Raw genomic sequence first — 16,537 nt, forward strand, 5'->3', positions numbered from 1 at the left:
TTCACACTCATCCAGACGTTTACCTCAGCCTGGTCGACGCGTTGTCTCATCGCAACTGACGTTGATCACAGTTGTCCATCCTTCTTAATTTGTCTTTCGGGCGCAATCCCACAGTTGCCACTGAATGTTGCGAACCATGAAACTGCTATCGGCATATAGTGATTTTTTCAGCACTAAATCTTTCCTTACATACTGTCTCTGGCTGTTTTTACTTAAGAATTACAATCTTATTGAAATCGACTATATATATATATATATATATATATATATTTGGAGATTAAGGCGTACGTAGTTGAGGTTTCTGATAGTATTGGCTCTGCTGTTCTCATTCACACGATCATCCCGCTTTAGATTTTCTAGCGGAACTTTCTACTGGTTTGGAGTGTCCTTGATGGCAACTATATGACAGCTTTTGATTATTTACTACCAGTCAAACGCCATGATCTCTGTTCGAGTTTTTGGTGACGACGTCACCGTACTGATTAGAATTGGAAAATAGGCTATCATTAAAGATCTCGCACTGTCCAACGGATATTCTTCATAATGTTATTTTATTACTGTTTTCATTAATTGTTATTATTAGACAGTAGCAAAATCATTGTAAACGCGCTCGATGTTTTGCCTTAGGGCATTAGTCAGTATAGCTGAGCGATTTTTTTTCGTTGCATCGCCTCTACGTAGACAGCATTTGTTTTAGCGATCCCATATCGATCGCCTACTTCTTAAATGCTTGCTTATGATTTACACCTTCACTACTTCTAAGTATTTTTCTTGAAATTTTAATGTTTTCTATAAGTACCTCATATTTTGTTTTGCGTGGTAGTTAGAGTGAAGCTGTGAAATGAAGCAACTCCGAATTATGCCGGTATACTGTTCATACGCCAGCGGAGCTTGATGTCAGGTAGAAGTGAATTAGTGAACCTGTTCGCAAAAATGCCTTAAGAAATCATTATATGAGTTTTGAATACAAGATAGAGGTACTTGTTGATTTAAATTTTCTAGAATTGGCATGTAGTATTCATGTTGAACCTTCAGATCCTAATACTCGAAATACTTCTTTAGGTATGCAGGTGCGCTCATACTCGCGGAGTGACGCAGCCATTTTTAAAATTATACGAAGTAGTTACAACTACGTTGGTTTAGATCGAAGAGTCGGATCGTGGAGGAAAGAAAAGACGGAAGCACAGGTCGTATGCTACGAAAGCGGGCCCTGTCTCGTGTTGCTTACTAGGCAGATTGGGGTGGGCCTTGCGAGAATTCGGTGGTATCGTAGCCCGTGTGGGTACCGCTGCCTTCAGCAGTGCGCTGCCGCCCCTTTGCAATTCTAGCGGCGAGTGCGACAGCCGTCTGCCTGCCGTTACCAATCTAGACATAAACTGTGCCCGTGGAACAACGTGCTATTGCTGTTGGTTACTACAAAAGCTGGAAGTGACGCTGGCAACGCTCCCTTCCCCCGTCACCGACTTTCAGGGAAGGCGAAATGAAGCACGAAGAATTGGAGAAAGCCCAAGTTTCCCTAACGACGCAGGTCTACGTTAAAAAACCGGGACTAGAGCTAGTTTGCGACCTCAGTGTGTGCTTTCTGGGCAGATATCGACTCACGAAAATGACCTGAACTATATTTAGATTTGCCAACGGCATAGTAGGGCTTGAATAAGCTACTTTAAGCTTATTCGTACCAGTTTGGATGAGCTTTACTAAAAGGCGACTCATACTCTCGTTTACTCTTTGCAGACTGTGGTAAAAGCCTTGGGGAAAAAGAGGTTTACGAGAAATTGAGGAACGCTGGATAACAAGGAAAGGCTAAAAATGAAGAAAGATAAAAAAAAAAATACAGGAGAACGCTGTTTGAAGTTGTAGGAAACGTCCTAGAAATATATCAACGTTGGCAGCAATGGTACGCAAGACCTCGGTCAAGAGCTGTTTGAAAGCGTTTGCAAGTTGGGTTGCGCTCGAACCGGAACGCAGCTCATACGCCTCTGTTTATAGAGAACCAGTCGAAATAGGTTAGTTGAACCGCAAGGGTGAGCGATTGACACCAGAGGATGTACGAATAACTTACCGTTGGCTGTTACCGTTGAAGCGTAGTGCGAAGAACAATCGGATTTATGAGTAACGGTCACGTATCAGTAAAACACAAACCATCCGAGAATGATGAGGCGTTGGCGGAAACTAAGAATAGGTAGAGACGAGCATATATCAGTTCACAAGCACACATGTAAAATGGATGTGATGCAACATCAGAGCTAACTTTTGTAGATATTAATAACTGACCCTGCCTGAGTTGTAGTTATCCATGGCTTTCTGATCGGTCCAGAGCCGCACTATTTACTCACTAGTTCATCGTAAAACAATACATAACGAGGTTAAACACAACATTAGGGGCACGTCAGTAAGCAGAAATCATCAATGAAAAATCGATATATTTCTTTTAGCACCATATTTCTTATACAATGTATTCAGAACAATTTATTGCAAGACGTGGAAGTACACAATCTGCATATAGAGCAAATAAATTTGAAATACCCAAATCTATATAAGGCAAAATTGCTTTCTATCCACAAGGTGACTCCGCAGATGCCTGTACTCCGAGGATAAAAATCTACCGAACTGAGTTATCCTTTCAGTCACTTTTCGGTGTGCCTTCAAACATGTCATGGCACCACATGCTGTCACCAACTAGACAAAGAGATGAAGCACCATTTGCTCTCATTTTCAATTGACTAGGGCATTTTTTTTTAGTATATTCCCCTTTTTCTGTCGGAACGAATAGACAGGGAGAGAGTAGAACTGAAATGGCTCTAATCTAAAGAGTAGTGTTGTACAAATAATTTTGCGTGTGCCTTATGAATATTTACATTACAGAGTTAAAAACTTAGGTCAAAGATTCAACCAAACGGTTTAATATTTTGTCCCTCTCACAAAACACGCGTCAAGTGCATATTATCATATATAAGCAAATAAAAATGGGTGTACTTTGGTACAACTGAATTAAAACTATACCCGGCTATATTAAGCAATCGTTCATGTACAGTTGCTAAAAACGCAAACCCGAATGTATCTTAATATGCATAGTCAATGTACAGCTCTATATTACAAGAACATAAGGAGAATATTGCTAGACGATCGCAAAAGAAAAAGATACAGACCTAATTGACCCCAATACGATACACGATAGAGAAAGCCACCTAGGGAAAAATAAAGAATCTGGGGGTTGATAGCTACTTGCATGAGTGCCACGCTGTAGAAACCGCAAATAAATTTCGCAAGACCCAGGTCGTTAATGCTATGTCAACAAATAGCTTCCGACGACTTATTCACGTAGGATAAGTACCTAACAGTGCTAAACATGAACAAAGAACAAAAATTCAAGAAAGTTCCATTGACAAACTCTATCTAAGTTAAAGGCAGCCAATTATTGTAAAGTTTCAATGACGGAAATTAGGCCTTCTTTTTCCAATGAACATAAATTCATATGCTACACGGGTAGCCATATATTTATAAAGAAGCACATTCATTTTCTTCCTGTTCACATTTGCAAAAATTGTAGCGGCTCTTCCAAGGCCATTTATAATATTATTATTACATCGTTGCTTATGATGTTTATAAACATTACCATTTTCGCTAAGATCTGCTCTACTTATGAGACTTCTACCTCTGCGAGTCATAAGTTTTTTTTCCTCACTGTTTATTACAACTGAGAAACACTGCGTTGAAGTTACGTATGTACAAGACACCTACTAAAGGGCCAATTTTATTCGCACATATCTAATAATTTATTACCTTTATACTAGGCTTCAATTATAATGGGAGAACGCGGCGTATATACACATACCGATGTCGCAAAAATATATTGCCTATATATAATTTCTTTATCTATCTTCCTTGACATGAGTGGAATTATTGTTGGCAGCTTTTTAAAGAAACGCGAGGCTGTATACTTTAATTGAAGTCATTGGAAGCATGTACGTACATATACCTATATGCCATTAGTTTTATATACAACAAAGCTCCTCACTTATCCGGTCATTTTTCACCTGAAATGAAAGAAATCAAAATCTATTTTAGAGGGCTTCCATAACCAATTATGTTATATCACGATGCAGTACGCAACCGCCGCTATATTCGAACATACTTATCCCGTACGTAATCGATATTTCTGTTACTCGAAGTCGGTTGTTTCCATGTATTCGTTGATTTTTTCCACAATGGTGAAGTAAAATTAATGCTACAGAATAACAGGCCCAAAAAAACACTTGAACGGAAAAATGGAATTATACATAACTGTGGTAACGGAATAAAGACGCCTCAATAGATACGATGAACTAGACTTTAGTATAGCTAATCTAAACGTAACAAATTATTTGCGACGAGAGGACGAAACAATTTAGACAAAAAATGTCCTAACTCCGGTAAAATAACAGGGTTGATGAAACACTCTAATAGAAGGAAAATCGAACTGCTGCGATATCATAACACAATTCATGTAATAAGATGACTACTTTTCGTTGGAACAGGGTAACAGGATAGTGGGACCCTGAAAACGTAGTTAATGACACAAAGCAGGTCCTCACCTGAAGACCGCAGAAATCCATAAATATAATGGGTTTCAGACGAATTATCACCAGATGACAAAATAGGTAGGAAAACGCTTTCAATCAAGTTACAGTTCATGTAATGTGAATTAAGGTCGTTAACTTGTAATTAAGGCTGATAAAACAACTTCCAAACAGAGTCCGGCCAAGTCGCTAGAACATTTTAATGGAAGAATAAAGTTACTCAAATGATAAGCAGAATCAGTAAAAAAAAACAGATGGATAGAGGTAACTACAACTATTGGCGATATCAGCTAATCATCAGATTAGCTAAAACGAAGGTAAAAGAGAACTTAGCAAGTTCACTTTGAATTACTAGACTATTCTTTAGAACATTGTTCTTGATCCACGTATGGAAGATCATCATGATAAGCTCTTACATGATAACCCTAGTATACGAACGCCCTATCTTGTTGAAAATAGCCTTCGCTATTTTCACCAACGCTTTCCATCAGACACTGTATTGTCAAAAAATAATTATCCTATTAACCTAAGCCTACCTAACCTGCATTAACCTAACCTGCATACATTCTTTAATTAATACATTGTATATAGTATTTTGTGCTATTTCTACGAGAGTAAATCAAACGATAGATTAAAATCAGATATATAAATTTTCAATGGCACCCTTTTGTTTGTCGTATGTTGTACAATTCTGCTTTATATTCTTATATTTAAGGCAATTTGTGTTAGTAGGAGAGTTTAACCCAAAGCAAAATCCAAAATCGATTTAAATATTTAAATCTTCAGCCCGTCATATGTCGAACCGTATTCGTACTATTAGATAATCTACAAGGGCCCAAATGGCCTATCCACTGCATACGCAAAGATCTGGACTATGTGATCATTCATACGCCGCGTTACTATGCAACAGCTTGAAACTCGTACGTCTTTCATTACTATTGAACTTATACGACACTTTTATAAATAACGGTAGCACACTCACAAGGGGCCTGACGTAAGGGTAAATGACGTAAAGCATTTCAGTACACTGAGTCAAGTATGATATGACTCGGTAATGGGTTCTTAATTCTACAGGCCGATACGATTAAGCGTCTTGTTAAAATCTTTAACGCGCGTAGCCTGTACGGGGTCAGCTTTCGACCTTTTTACATTTAACGGATAGTTAAAATAGCAGCTGGGGGCCCCTTTATCGGACGCTTCGAATATATACATAGGTGGCGAGCATGTTATTGTAAAATACAAGCAATAGCAACATGAGTATAAAATTATGGGTTTTAATAGTAGCTAATAAGGTGGGATTGTGGGCAGCTGCTACTAGAAGTGAACTAGTATTAAACTAATACTAGTATGAAGCCTCTTCTACATTCTGGGTACAGTTCTGGGTGCATTCTGGGTGGAGTTCGTTCAATGGGGATCGCTTCGACTTGTTCGAGCCACACAACTTCCGGAAGACCATAACGAGAGCTGCCTGGGAATAAACGCGACTTCGATTACTATCAGAGGCGAACCGCATTGTACGACACGACGTTTATCTCGATTATGGTGTATTGTTGTTGGTTATCAGCCATGTGAATGGACAGGATTAGCTGACTGATAGCTAGCGATAGGGACAGCTAAGTAGTAATGGCGGCGGAAAAATAGCGCATCTAGTTTCAGCGATGCTCCTTCTATTAGTGTAATACATGTTGCCACAAACTAAGATGCATTAAATACTAAGCTCTATAAACTTAATTATGGAGCCGATTAGTTACCAGGTAAATAACCACGTAAGCCAGCGAGTGAAAGCCTATACCGGGAGATGTTTTTACATACAATGGAAGCGACGACTCAAATTGATCCATTTCCGAAAAGGGCAATAAATGACTTCATGATTGCCACTGTGTTTAGTAGAAGATCTAGTTTGCTGATATGCACGTATAGATAATAAGGCGGTCCTACTTAATCGTGCACTATTTTTAACTATTTATACGACGTATCAAAAGTGAACTGATTTAGCTGATCAATTAGCTTTCCGTAATACTGGTTCCGTTAATGCTCTGCTTATCTAGAAGCCTTTCTGGCTTCCATGCGCCGTACTTACGTCAGTTCTTCTACCTGCAGGGATCGGCCATGCGTTGCATCTTAAATGATCAGGCTTTTAACACTATCGAACACCGATACAATCGATAGCCGTTCCGGTTACCGCGTCGAAGGGCTCTCGCATTGTTCGTCGGTGGCCCGAAGCCGCTGAGTATTTGACTTTGAGGAACAGTAAATAAACTTTGTGCATCAATAGAGAGCGGGTTCTAAAAAGCATTCGCTCTATAACTTCGTAATCGTTTCCCTGGATATATTCGCAACAAGGTAGTGTTGTGGCAGGGGTCCAAGCTAAGATCTCGTTTGTTTGCTCATACAGCAACTAAGCACGTTGGTACCTCGAAATTCATTCACTCCTATCAAATCTTAGGTCGGTTTTGTTTTACAATATAAAAATTCCGCTTGTATCAATGCGAAGTCGAAACCCGGTCTCCGCTACCTAGCCCTTTTTTTTTGGTGAGTTTCGTTCCGCTAACTTACGTTGCAAAAATAGACAACGCTACCAATGAGAACGCATGTCTAGTTGCTCTTTGCTTATTTACTACCGTTGTTTATCATCAACGAATAACTAGGTACTCATCACCTCGATAGTTCTCAGTGTTACAACGGCTAACAGTATCACCCTAGTTGTATGTTGACCATTGTAATTGTTGGACTGATGAAAAACCTATGACACTGTTGAAATTTGAATTTTGTGACGCGAGGACTTCTTACATTTGGCTACGGAAACAAGCTGCGAGAGAGGCTCCAGTGTTGCTTTCCACCTCTTGAGTAGTCTAGAACGCGAGTGCCTCGGACTACAGTTTACTTTAGTATCGTGATAAGATTACATCAGTAGCTCAAAAAGACGTGCTTTATAAGGCATGGATTGAAACAGGGACGATCAGACTAACCCACGTTAATACTTAGACATCAAAGATATCATTAGAATGACAAATACACAATATAAAATCCAAGTATTATTTGAGATCTAACACTGTTCGGCTATCAAGTCACACGTCTGCTCATTGAACTAGGTAGTAACTTACTCACACAATCATCATGTCGTGTTGTTTGGATTGAAGCTCTTGCAGGGTGTGTCGGGCGTGACAATCTCACTAAGGCGTGTTTGTGCCTCCTGGACTTTACGAAGAAGCTTGACACCCCCGAAAGCCTGTTCATCGGTTGATGACGTTGCTGACGGTACCCCCGTTGACGAACTTCGATCGTAATTTCTACTGTATGCGTTTTCGACAAGTGCCGCTCTGTGTTGTGGTGATAGTGTGATGCTAGAGACGAGTGTCGGCGCGGGACATTCGGGCCAGCAACTTCCCTGTAGCATACATGAAGCCCATTCGTCACAGAAAACAACGTGACAATAATAATACAGGATATGGTTTCTTGACACATACACGAAGGTGTGTGCCTATACAAAATTACATTTACCATTCAAAACAACTACAAATGTCAAAAACACTTACGACAGGCAGCATCGATGGCAGCGAAACGTCGAAATTGGCATTTTGCTTAGGGGGAGGTGACGATCCGTACTGACTCTGCTGTTCCTGATGATGACTCGATTGCACGTTCTGGTGTGTAGGTTTTCGTGGTAGGGTCGCCACATGTTGGCAGGACATGTATGAAGGTTGCAATTTCTGTTGCTGGGCAAGATCCCATGAACTTCGCTTTAAGCTATTACGACGGTTGCCAACGCCAAGTTGGTACAGACCCGTTATGATAGAACTTCTTGTGGCAGAAGGACCAACATTTTTTTTAGAATCTGTCGGTATCCACTCGTTTGGCGAATGAAGGCAAGCAGTTAATGATTCTCGTACTCCTGCCGCCGTCGCGTACGAAGACTGCTGCTGCATTTGTTGCAATGCCATTGAAAGGCTAGCTGCAGCTGCAGAAGAACTGAAGTGCGACAACGGCGTGACCGAACTGATGAAACTGCTTTCAACAACGTCACCTGTCGACGAGCACGAGGGGCTTGTGAGTTTTAATGTTTCTGTCAAAAAAGACCACAGAATAATGTCATATAATATAGTTTCGTCAAAAAAAAAAATGCTCACCAACTCCTGAAATTGTAAGGGTACTTAATTGAGTTATTTCGTTCAGTAAGGTCCTTTTTGTCGAACTAACTACAGTTAACTTCACAATTACAACTTCGAAACATAGTCTTAACTGAAGGCGATTTCATCGTGCAACGCGATCAAGAACATTGAAGCCATTGACCTGAGGCTAAACGTACTTAATGCTCCTTTTGAGTTTTTTTTTCCTTAAATTAAGAATTTCATTTGTGTTTTCGAATACAGCGCATTGAAAGGGTTGAAAGAATCTTAAGAAATTTGACATCAATGGCTCATTTCTCTTTAGCATTTCAACACATTATCGTATTACGCCAAAAATCCTTTATAAAGGGAATCCAGAAGAGTTGCATTTCCGCCTATTTTTACGTAGTTTTTGATAAGCTTGTTAGAAAACACATAATTACATAATTTCGGTAAATAAGAAAATTCATTTTTATATAGATAGCAATAACTCAAAGCATCACACTACGGGGTTGCTCACCTGTTATAATGTCAGGGCACTTGCTGTCGTCGTCAAGATCATTTCCAAAAATCTTGAGATCTGTCATATGGTCGCGTTCTTTGTTTGGATCCCTCAGGGGGAACACGGACTCATCGTCGTCTCTCGAGATGCCCTCATGGGGAGCTACGAGCGACAGACAAATACAGATATTAGCGCATTTATTTACACCTTTATATCTAAACCGTAAGTTAATTGTTTTTTTTTTGGGTCAGCTTTACTAGTTGCGAGAAGTGATATTTAGAGCCACTAACCTGAGAGTTACTGTCGATGTAAATTTTGTCGAAAATGGGACGCTTCTATTCGGTTCGAATAGAGCGTATTTTCTTTCTGACTTTTCATTATCGAAGCGTTTAATTTAACGATTGCCATTAAGTAAGAAATATTATAAAATGAGAAATGCTATTGGTGACTATACCTTTTTTACTATACTTCTTGTTATTGCCACCGGCGAACTGTCCGCATCGAACAAGCTTGAGCGTCAATAGCACGATGAGTGCTACCACAGCAACAGTGGTTACAAGTGCTGTCACGAGACCAAATAAGGCCAGCAGTGATGGATTATTATTGCCGTTCGGACCGTTTCCATAAAGATAGCCGAATAGAAACGAATAGCCACCTTTCGACGATTTCGACAAACTAAATGGGCGTGGAATCGTCGACGCGACGAGGATCGTCGGCTGGCTTGTGCCCCTCTCGTTTGCAGCATAGATCGTACAAACGTATGCCGTAGAGGGGGACAGACCAGCAGCTGTAAGCACCGGCTTCGCTGACAGTCCACCGCTTGTCACGTTGGCAATGAGTACGCGATTTTGGTTCGCTGAATCGTGCACCTCCATGTGGAAATGCTGTCCATACTCTGCTCCGCCGTCGTAGCCTTCGAGACAAGCGATTGTGAGCGAGTCCTCAGTTGCTTTTGCGATGGTGCAATTGTGCACGGGGCCCGGTGGTCCAGCTGGAATCAGCGTAAACATACAAGGTTCCTTCTGGGTTCCTATCGTATTTTTACCCCAGCAGATTACTGTACCGTAATCTTCTTCTGAACGGGGTATAAGGGTGAGCCAACTGCGGGTGCCATTTGATACGACGGCGCCGTGTGTATCAAGATTCAAGTTTGCGTCGGGAATCGTCCTGTCATCATCAGATGCATTGTTTGGAGACGCGTTTGATGCGGAGTATGGAGCAAATGAGATGACACGCTTTGTCGTACGGGTTTTCCACTTAAAAGTAACTTCTTCAGGGTCCGACTCCAGTTCGCAGCTGAGACGAACGGCTTCATTTTTTGCGGCTCCGTACACTTGGCGTTGACCGGGCATGCAACGAGGTTCATCTGGACGAAAAGATTAGCTTGTTGTCTAGAGAGTCAGCTAGAGTCTTGCAAAAACGAAACCCCTTTGTCCTTCAAAAAACGCCAGCATATACGTACTAGTCTAATTTGAATAGGAGTGGTAAAAAATAATTGTTCTATCGTAGTTTGTTCCAATTCGAGCCCTCAAAGAAATTCAAAAACTTGTCTTATACCCACATTTCACACGCAGCTGTAAGGGATCGCTTTCTCCTTGACCGACAGCGTTGGTACCTGTGCACGTATATTTTCCACGATTATGCCTGTAGATTATATTGTTTACAGTTATTAGAACTGCCCTTCCCCCTTCATAAAACGTTAATCGTCCCTACTTCCATCCTCTATACGTATATGTATATATGCACAATTTCAAATTAAATAACTCACAATATCAGTCCTGTTCTTCTTTCGCTTATTCGTACCTGGTAACTTTCTGTAGTACCAACGAGTGCTCGATAATGACAACACCTTTGTGATTGTTGTGACCATGCGGGTTATCATTGCTAGATGTCGGAGTAAGCTCTTGACCCTCAAATCGCCAACCCATCTCAATGAGAGGTGGATTAGCTTTGACATCGCACTCTAAAAAGACGTCACTGCCCTCACGGATATGCGTGTGTCGCAACTTTGTGCCTAAGCGTACCGTCATCTGTGGCACATCTATAACGTAGAAGTTAAATACAAAATGACAGATTTATATAAGTTGTACCACTATCGAAGACCTGCAATGATGTGACTCAATTACAGGACGACGATGCTTTAAAGCTAATCACCTAGATACAACACACGGTGTGCGTACATTGACACTAAACCATTTCGAAATTGTGCGCGGATCCTATGTCTAAAACTAGAACTAAATACAGATTAAATTTATATTTTTTATCAGTACTTTTACATGTGTCACGATAAAACAAAATAAAACGTTGACTTTTCGAGTATAAGTTACAAAACACATTAGTTCAGGTAGTACAAGCACAGGCTAATTAGGACGCTTAAGACTTTGTCTTTTTTTTTCTCGTTTCGATAGATAAATTCGAATAAAAGTATCAGTTTATAACGCGTGACTTGTTTTTCTTTTAAGAGTACTTCGCGGACCATTTTAATAAGACGGTTTTTCTCACTACTTTCTCACGTACTAAGAACCATCGATTATTCAGGCTATCCAGAAGCCTTCGACGAAAGCACCTAATCATCGCTGTTCTTCGCCAAAGTCAGAGATACTGCGAGCAGGATTCTTAATAGGACCGGAACTTTCGTCCACTTATGCCTTCCGACTAAATGCTTGAAATCGTGGAATAGTTTAAGTATTTTTATATGGTATAGCAGTCGCGTGACGTAGATCATGATTTATATCTCATATAAGTGAAAAATTCTGATCATTTCGCATCGAAATGACAAACCTCTTCGATACTATAAACTCAGTAGCCTATAAGGCGGCCAACTAGAAACTAAGGACAAGACCAGCTCCTCAAAATAGTTCTTTGAAAAAAGAGCCTTGTGTACTCGAGTTCGTTCTATGCATCAATTTATAATAAGCTTAGATGCCAATCTGCGCGGTTTAGAATGAAATGGGTCAATTGGTCAGCTAGAATTTATTTGTAACCCGGGTTAAAAAGTTGAGCGTTTAGGAACAGAACGATTAATCGAACGGTTGAATACCAGTGAAGGCTGTACAAATATGTCGGCATGTCGGCTGAATACAATTAATGTGCTAACCAAATTTAAATTTTTTGCGCCTTAAAAAACGGCTTGCCAAACGGCGCCAAAAAATTGCCAATAAATCACTGGGCGCTGCCTTGTAATTTTCAAAAGGTTACGGACGCTTAGTTGCTTCAGCGGCAGTCTATGATCGTTCGGATCCTAAAAACCTCCTAGCAGCCTTTCTATGGAAACTCCACGCGATTACACCAACAAAGACTAGTGTCCAATGCGCCTAACATCGATTTGACCTGCTTGTAAACTTCCTTTTAAATGTACTGAACACCGCAACGTTTATCATTCTGGTACATTATCGTATTTTTCTGTAAGAGCTTGCAACATAGCAGCATATACCACGAAAGCATCTTCAATCTACAAAACCAAATAGTTCAATTCATCATCTAATCGACATCACCTTCAATGACACTGAAGCCCTATACTTAATATTTGTTTTAAACTACATTATATTAGTCAGCGGCAGTGGCCAACGCTCATGCGTAGGTCTAAAAGGCAATGTAAATGATCAAACGGACTGTGTCCCAAAATGCAAAAAGATTGCAATTTACTTGAAGCTCACACAGCAGTAACCACACCGTAGTCTATTAGAATGTACATAAGTACGCACCGATACAAAGCCGCCTAGCTAAATTATACAAACTTTTTTTCTTGTAACTTACCGATATGCAATATCCGAGACGAATTAACATGGACAGATACGCTCCCATAAAAGTACATTATGATGTGAAAGTGGATTATATTAGTTAAATGTGTTAGATGTATTATTTGTGAATATTTTCCAAACACCGAGAACTGAATGGGAATTTTCTACCATACAATTAAGTAAACAACAGGACATAGAACAAGATATTCATATCTCCCTCTCTCTCTCTCTCTCTCTCTCTCTCTCTCTCCCTCTCTCGATAGCAACTTTCGCCAGGACAGCTTATCATTTTCACGTCCGGCGCAACGCATTCTAGAAAGACGCAGCTGGAGCTTGACGCAGCGTGAGCTGCATCTTATCCTATGATGCAAAACTTTATTTTATCTTCCGATAGATATGAATATAGTTCCTATATTCCTATCACATTTTGATCCGAGAATGGCCGGTTTGTGACATCTTTTCGATAGAAAAATATCGTATTAACGGCTCAACTCAGTGGAAGCACAATACGTGTCGATAGTTTGCAATGAGATTTTCGTTCGGGACTTGTCAGTGTTGATCCCCTGTCGTGGTAGAAAGATATTTCTTCCGTGGCTACCTTTGGGGAACTATTAAACCTATGAGCCTGGTCACGCAGACCTTTTTCTTCTCATCAGATAAACGGGCCATCGATTCGGCAGTCATATGTCGCACACGCACCCGGCTACGGAGAAATCGAAAATGATAACCAGCACAAAGACGCCAGCTGTGGATTTCCTCTGGAGTACAGAAAAATAGGAAAATCCTCAAACAATGTGTGTTACTAGAATAGCAGTATTGACAAAGTGAAGATCAACGGCGGCTCGCCATCACGTGTGGCATTTAGGAGGGAAAATAGATTGCGAACGACGCGATCCATAGCCATGTATGGCTATGCAGCAGCAGCAGCACCACCACCGCCATATAGGAACATTTTCAACAGCAACAAAATGAATGCCTCGAGCATCGAGTCCGTCGCAACGACCGTTAAGTATGGCTTTGAACGGTTGCCACGACGTGTTCATACACCAGCATAAGGCAATATCTTCGTCTCGTCATTGGAAATAGTATTTTCTCACGAAGTTTCCATCGTATAACTTACACGTATGCTAATGTTTGTAGGCCATTTTCGTTTCCGCAAAACCTTGGGCAGGATTACCTTGTTTGCTGCTCGGTAACGATTGCTAGCTATATTGTGTGCCAATTCGCTGCAGTAATTCATGATACAATGTAGAAGGCCTATTCTACAATAATAAGCCCGGCGGTCTCTTCTGGTCGCTGTCTGCCGCCGACTGCTATCTAATGCTGCGTTCATTACCAATGAATATTCCATACTCATCAGCTAAGTCAGACTGGGTTTATCGCCAAACGTTCGCGGCTCAGTAGCTCCACGACGGCCCTACGACATACTGATGTCTTTCTGCATTTTTGACCCGTATCATTCAAATTGTACGAGAATAATTTAGACGTATACAGGAATGCTATTAGTGGTATTATCTAAGGGCGTAATGATATTTATATGATTACCTATACTGCTAGATATGCCGTACGACATGTTCGAAAAAAAAGGACCTGAGGACACGCCAAATGAAAAAAGTTTTTTCTGGCCTTATCGATCACGATAGCTAGTTTAAGCTTTTACATCCACACCACAAAAACAATCTAACGCTTGAACCTAATAGCCAACACCCTAATCTGCCATTTTATATATATATATATATATATTATATCTTATATATATAGATTATTATCATTAACCAAAAATATTCGTACTTCTGTGAGCTTTTTTCCTCCGGATCTAAATAGGTGCATGAAAACGACATGTAGCAGCAGATATTCAGCTATAGAAATTAATTTCAAATCTTCTCGTAAAAATCTCTATCGTGAAAAATGTCTTCAATTCAATAAATAATATGATTTAATAAAGTAGACCGTACTGAATAACGTGTTCTCTCAGTGCGAGCATCAAATGCTCCAACACCTATGCTTGACATCTTGTCGCTAGTAATAATAACTATGATAATACTAGAAATCATTGCCCATGCATGTACATGCTGCTTGCACGAATTCATCCCTCGGCGCCACTTTTTGCGCCGATCTACAAGTTACTTATTTACCATACACTCGCAGTATCTTCGCAGTTAAACTTCTCGGAATCACTTCTAGAACTACTGGATTTGTTTTCAATGTTCAACGATTTGACGGTTACACTGTAGAATACTGGGAAAGGTTTCTGACAAGCCTGGCTGAAAGCCGCCTCATTTTCCTTTGTCAAATAGTTCTAGCAATGGACTGTTACGTATACACGTGTCACAGTCGTATAAATGTTTTAAGCAATTTCACCCCTCTCAAAATAGCACTAGAGGCTTAGAAAGCTTGCTAAACCTGATCAGATCGGGTTGAACAAAGAAACACTGTTATGAATCTAATATATTTCCGCTGCACTTGGGGCCGAGTCGAAAATTTATTTAGCCTTTTCATATATCCATGTTGGGAAGACGTTCAGATAAGTTACATTTTTTTTCTAAGTGAAACAAAGACACCGCTTACTAGAGCCGTATCGATAAATTACCTGACAGCTTCGAAGATGTGTATGAAAGGCGCGTATATTCTAAAAATTTCTGTCTTTACCTTAAGGGACCCGGTAAATCGATGAAGCAGAGCAGACCTTCCGCATTAATAGGATTTACTGCACATTCTATGGCCGTATTTCGTCCGTTAGCTGGAAGAACGTTTTCCGTTTACTAGAGGTCTCCCGATGAAACCCTCAAGCTAAATATAAATGACGCGTTTCAGGCCACAATCTGCAGTAAATAAATTGGCTCCTTTATCATGTGGATATAGAATTTGCTAGGCCTAGATGGTCATTGATGATAAACACGGTGATAGGATATGGGTTGTCTTACTAGCGAGACTGCGTAACGGTATACAAGTGTGCAAAAATATAAAAGTATAGCACCAATGGACTTACGAACTAAGTAAGGAAATAGGCGGCCAAAAAAACCTTAAATAGCACAAATCATGAACGTAAGCACGAACACCTTCGTGTCTGTGTGTTCCAATGGCTGTCTGCAAGCATGCTCGCCGCATACTCAAGAATAGAGGGTGCAATTATATCATTGATATGTTGTCAACAAAGATCACGTTTTTTTCCTAATATATTCCTAAAAAATAGAAAACAATTCCTAAAATAAAGAAGAAGGGGTGCATTCTATTGTCAAGAAAGCTTATGTATTGTATAGTTCAGATAGATATGCAACTGGGGCCGGAGTGACGGAGCGACCTGCGGCGATTAAGGTTTCACGGTTTATTACGGTTATGTTCAGAAGAACGTTGTCAATCATCGTAAATAGCACGTGGCTAAACGAATCAAGCTCGCTAAACGAATGCTCGCATGTTCGAAAGGACATGGGAGATACTGCATTTGGAACTGAACCAGAAACGGAAGACGAGATGAAAGTATTTCAAAGCGTATCACGCTACCTATATTACATGTAAAGTACAATATATGTCCAAAAATACAGAGCCACGCCTTATTTCATCTGTTATATCGCCATACAATAGGAAAAACATTTGCGAGAGAGTAACAAAAGCTGATATAGGTTTGTTACA

The 16,537-nt window shown here is 40.3% G+C and overlaps 1 protein-coding gene across 6 annotated transcripts in view; it reads right to left on the reverse strand.

Moving 5' to 3' along the window:
• Positions 1-3,517: 3,517 nt before the first annotated feature.
• Positions 3,518-16,537, reverse strand: part of LOC111267394 (uncharacterized) — a 66,599-nt gene continuing 53,579 nt past the window's right edge. For 4 of the 6 annotated variants that reach the window (XM_022845629.2, XM_022845624.2, XM_022845630.2 and 1 more), the window contains 7 exons: positions 10,971-11,208; positions 10,729-10,811; positions 9,622-10,533; positions 9,186-9,329; positions 8,096-8,622; positions 7,668-7,947; positions 3,518-4,037 (listed from right to left, as the gene is read on the reverse strand). In XM_022845629.2, coding sequence (XP_022701364.1) covers positions 7,675-7,947; positions 8,096-8,622; positions 9,186-9,329; positions 9,622-10,533; positions 10,729-10,811; positions 10,971-11,208 — 2,177 coding nt within the window. In that variant the 3' untranslated portion in view covers positions 3,518-4,037; positions 7,668-7,674. Of the gene's footprint in view, positions 4,038-7,663; positions 7,948-8,095; positions 8,623-9,185; positions 9,330-9,621; positions 10,534-10,728; positions 10,812-10,970; positions 11,209-16,537 lie in introns of all 6 variants that reach the window. The other 2 variants (XM_022845628.2, XM_022845625.2) reach the window with 2 other exon arrangements.

Source organism: Varroa jacobsoni, unplaced genomic scaffold (assembly GCF_002532875.2).
Source record: "Varroa jacobsoni isolate VJ856 unplaced genomic scaffold, vjacob_1.0 scaffold_1179, whole genome shotgun sequence".
Lineage (NCBI taxonomy): Eukaryota > Metazoa > Arthropoda > Arachnida > Mesostigmata > Varroidae > Varroa > Varroa jacobsoni.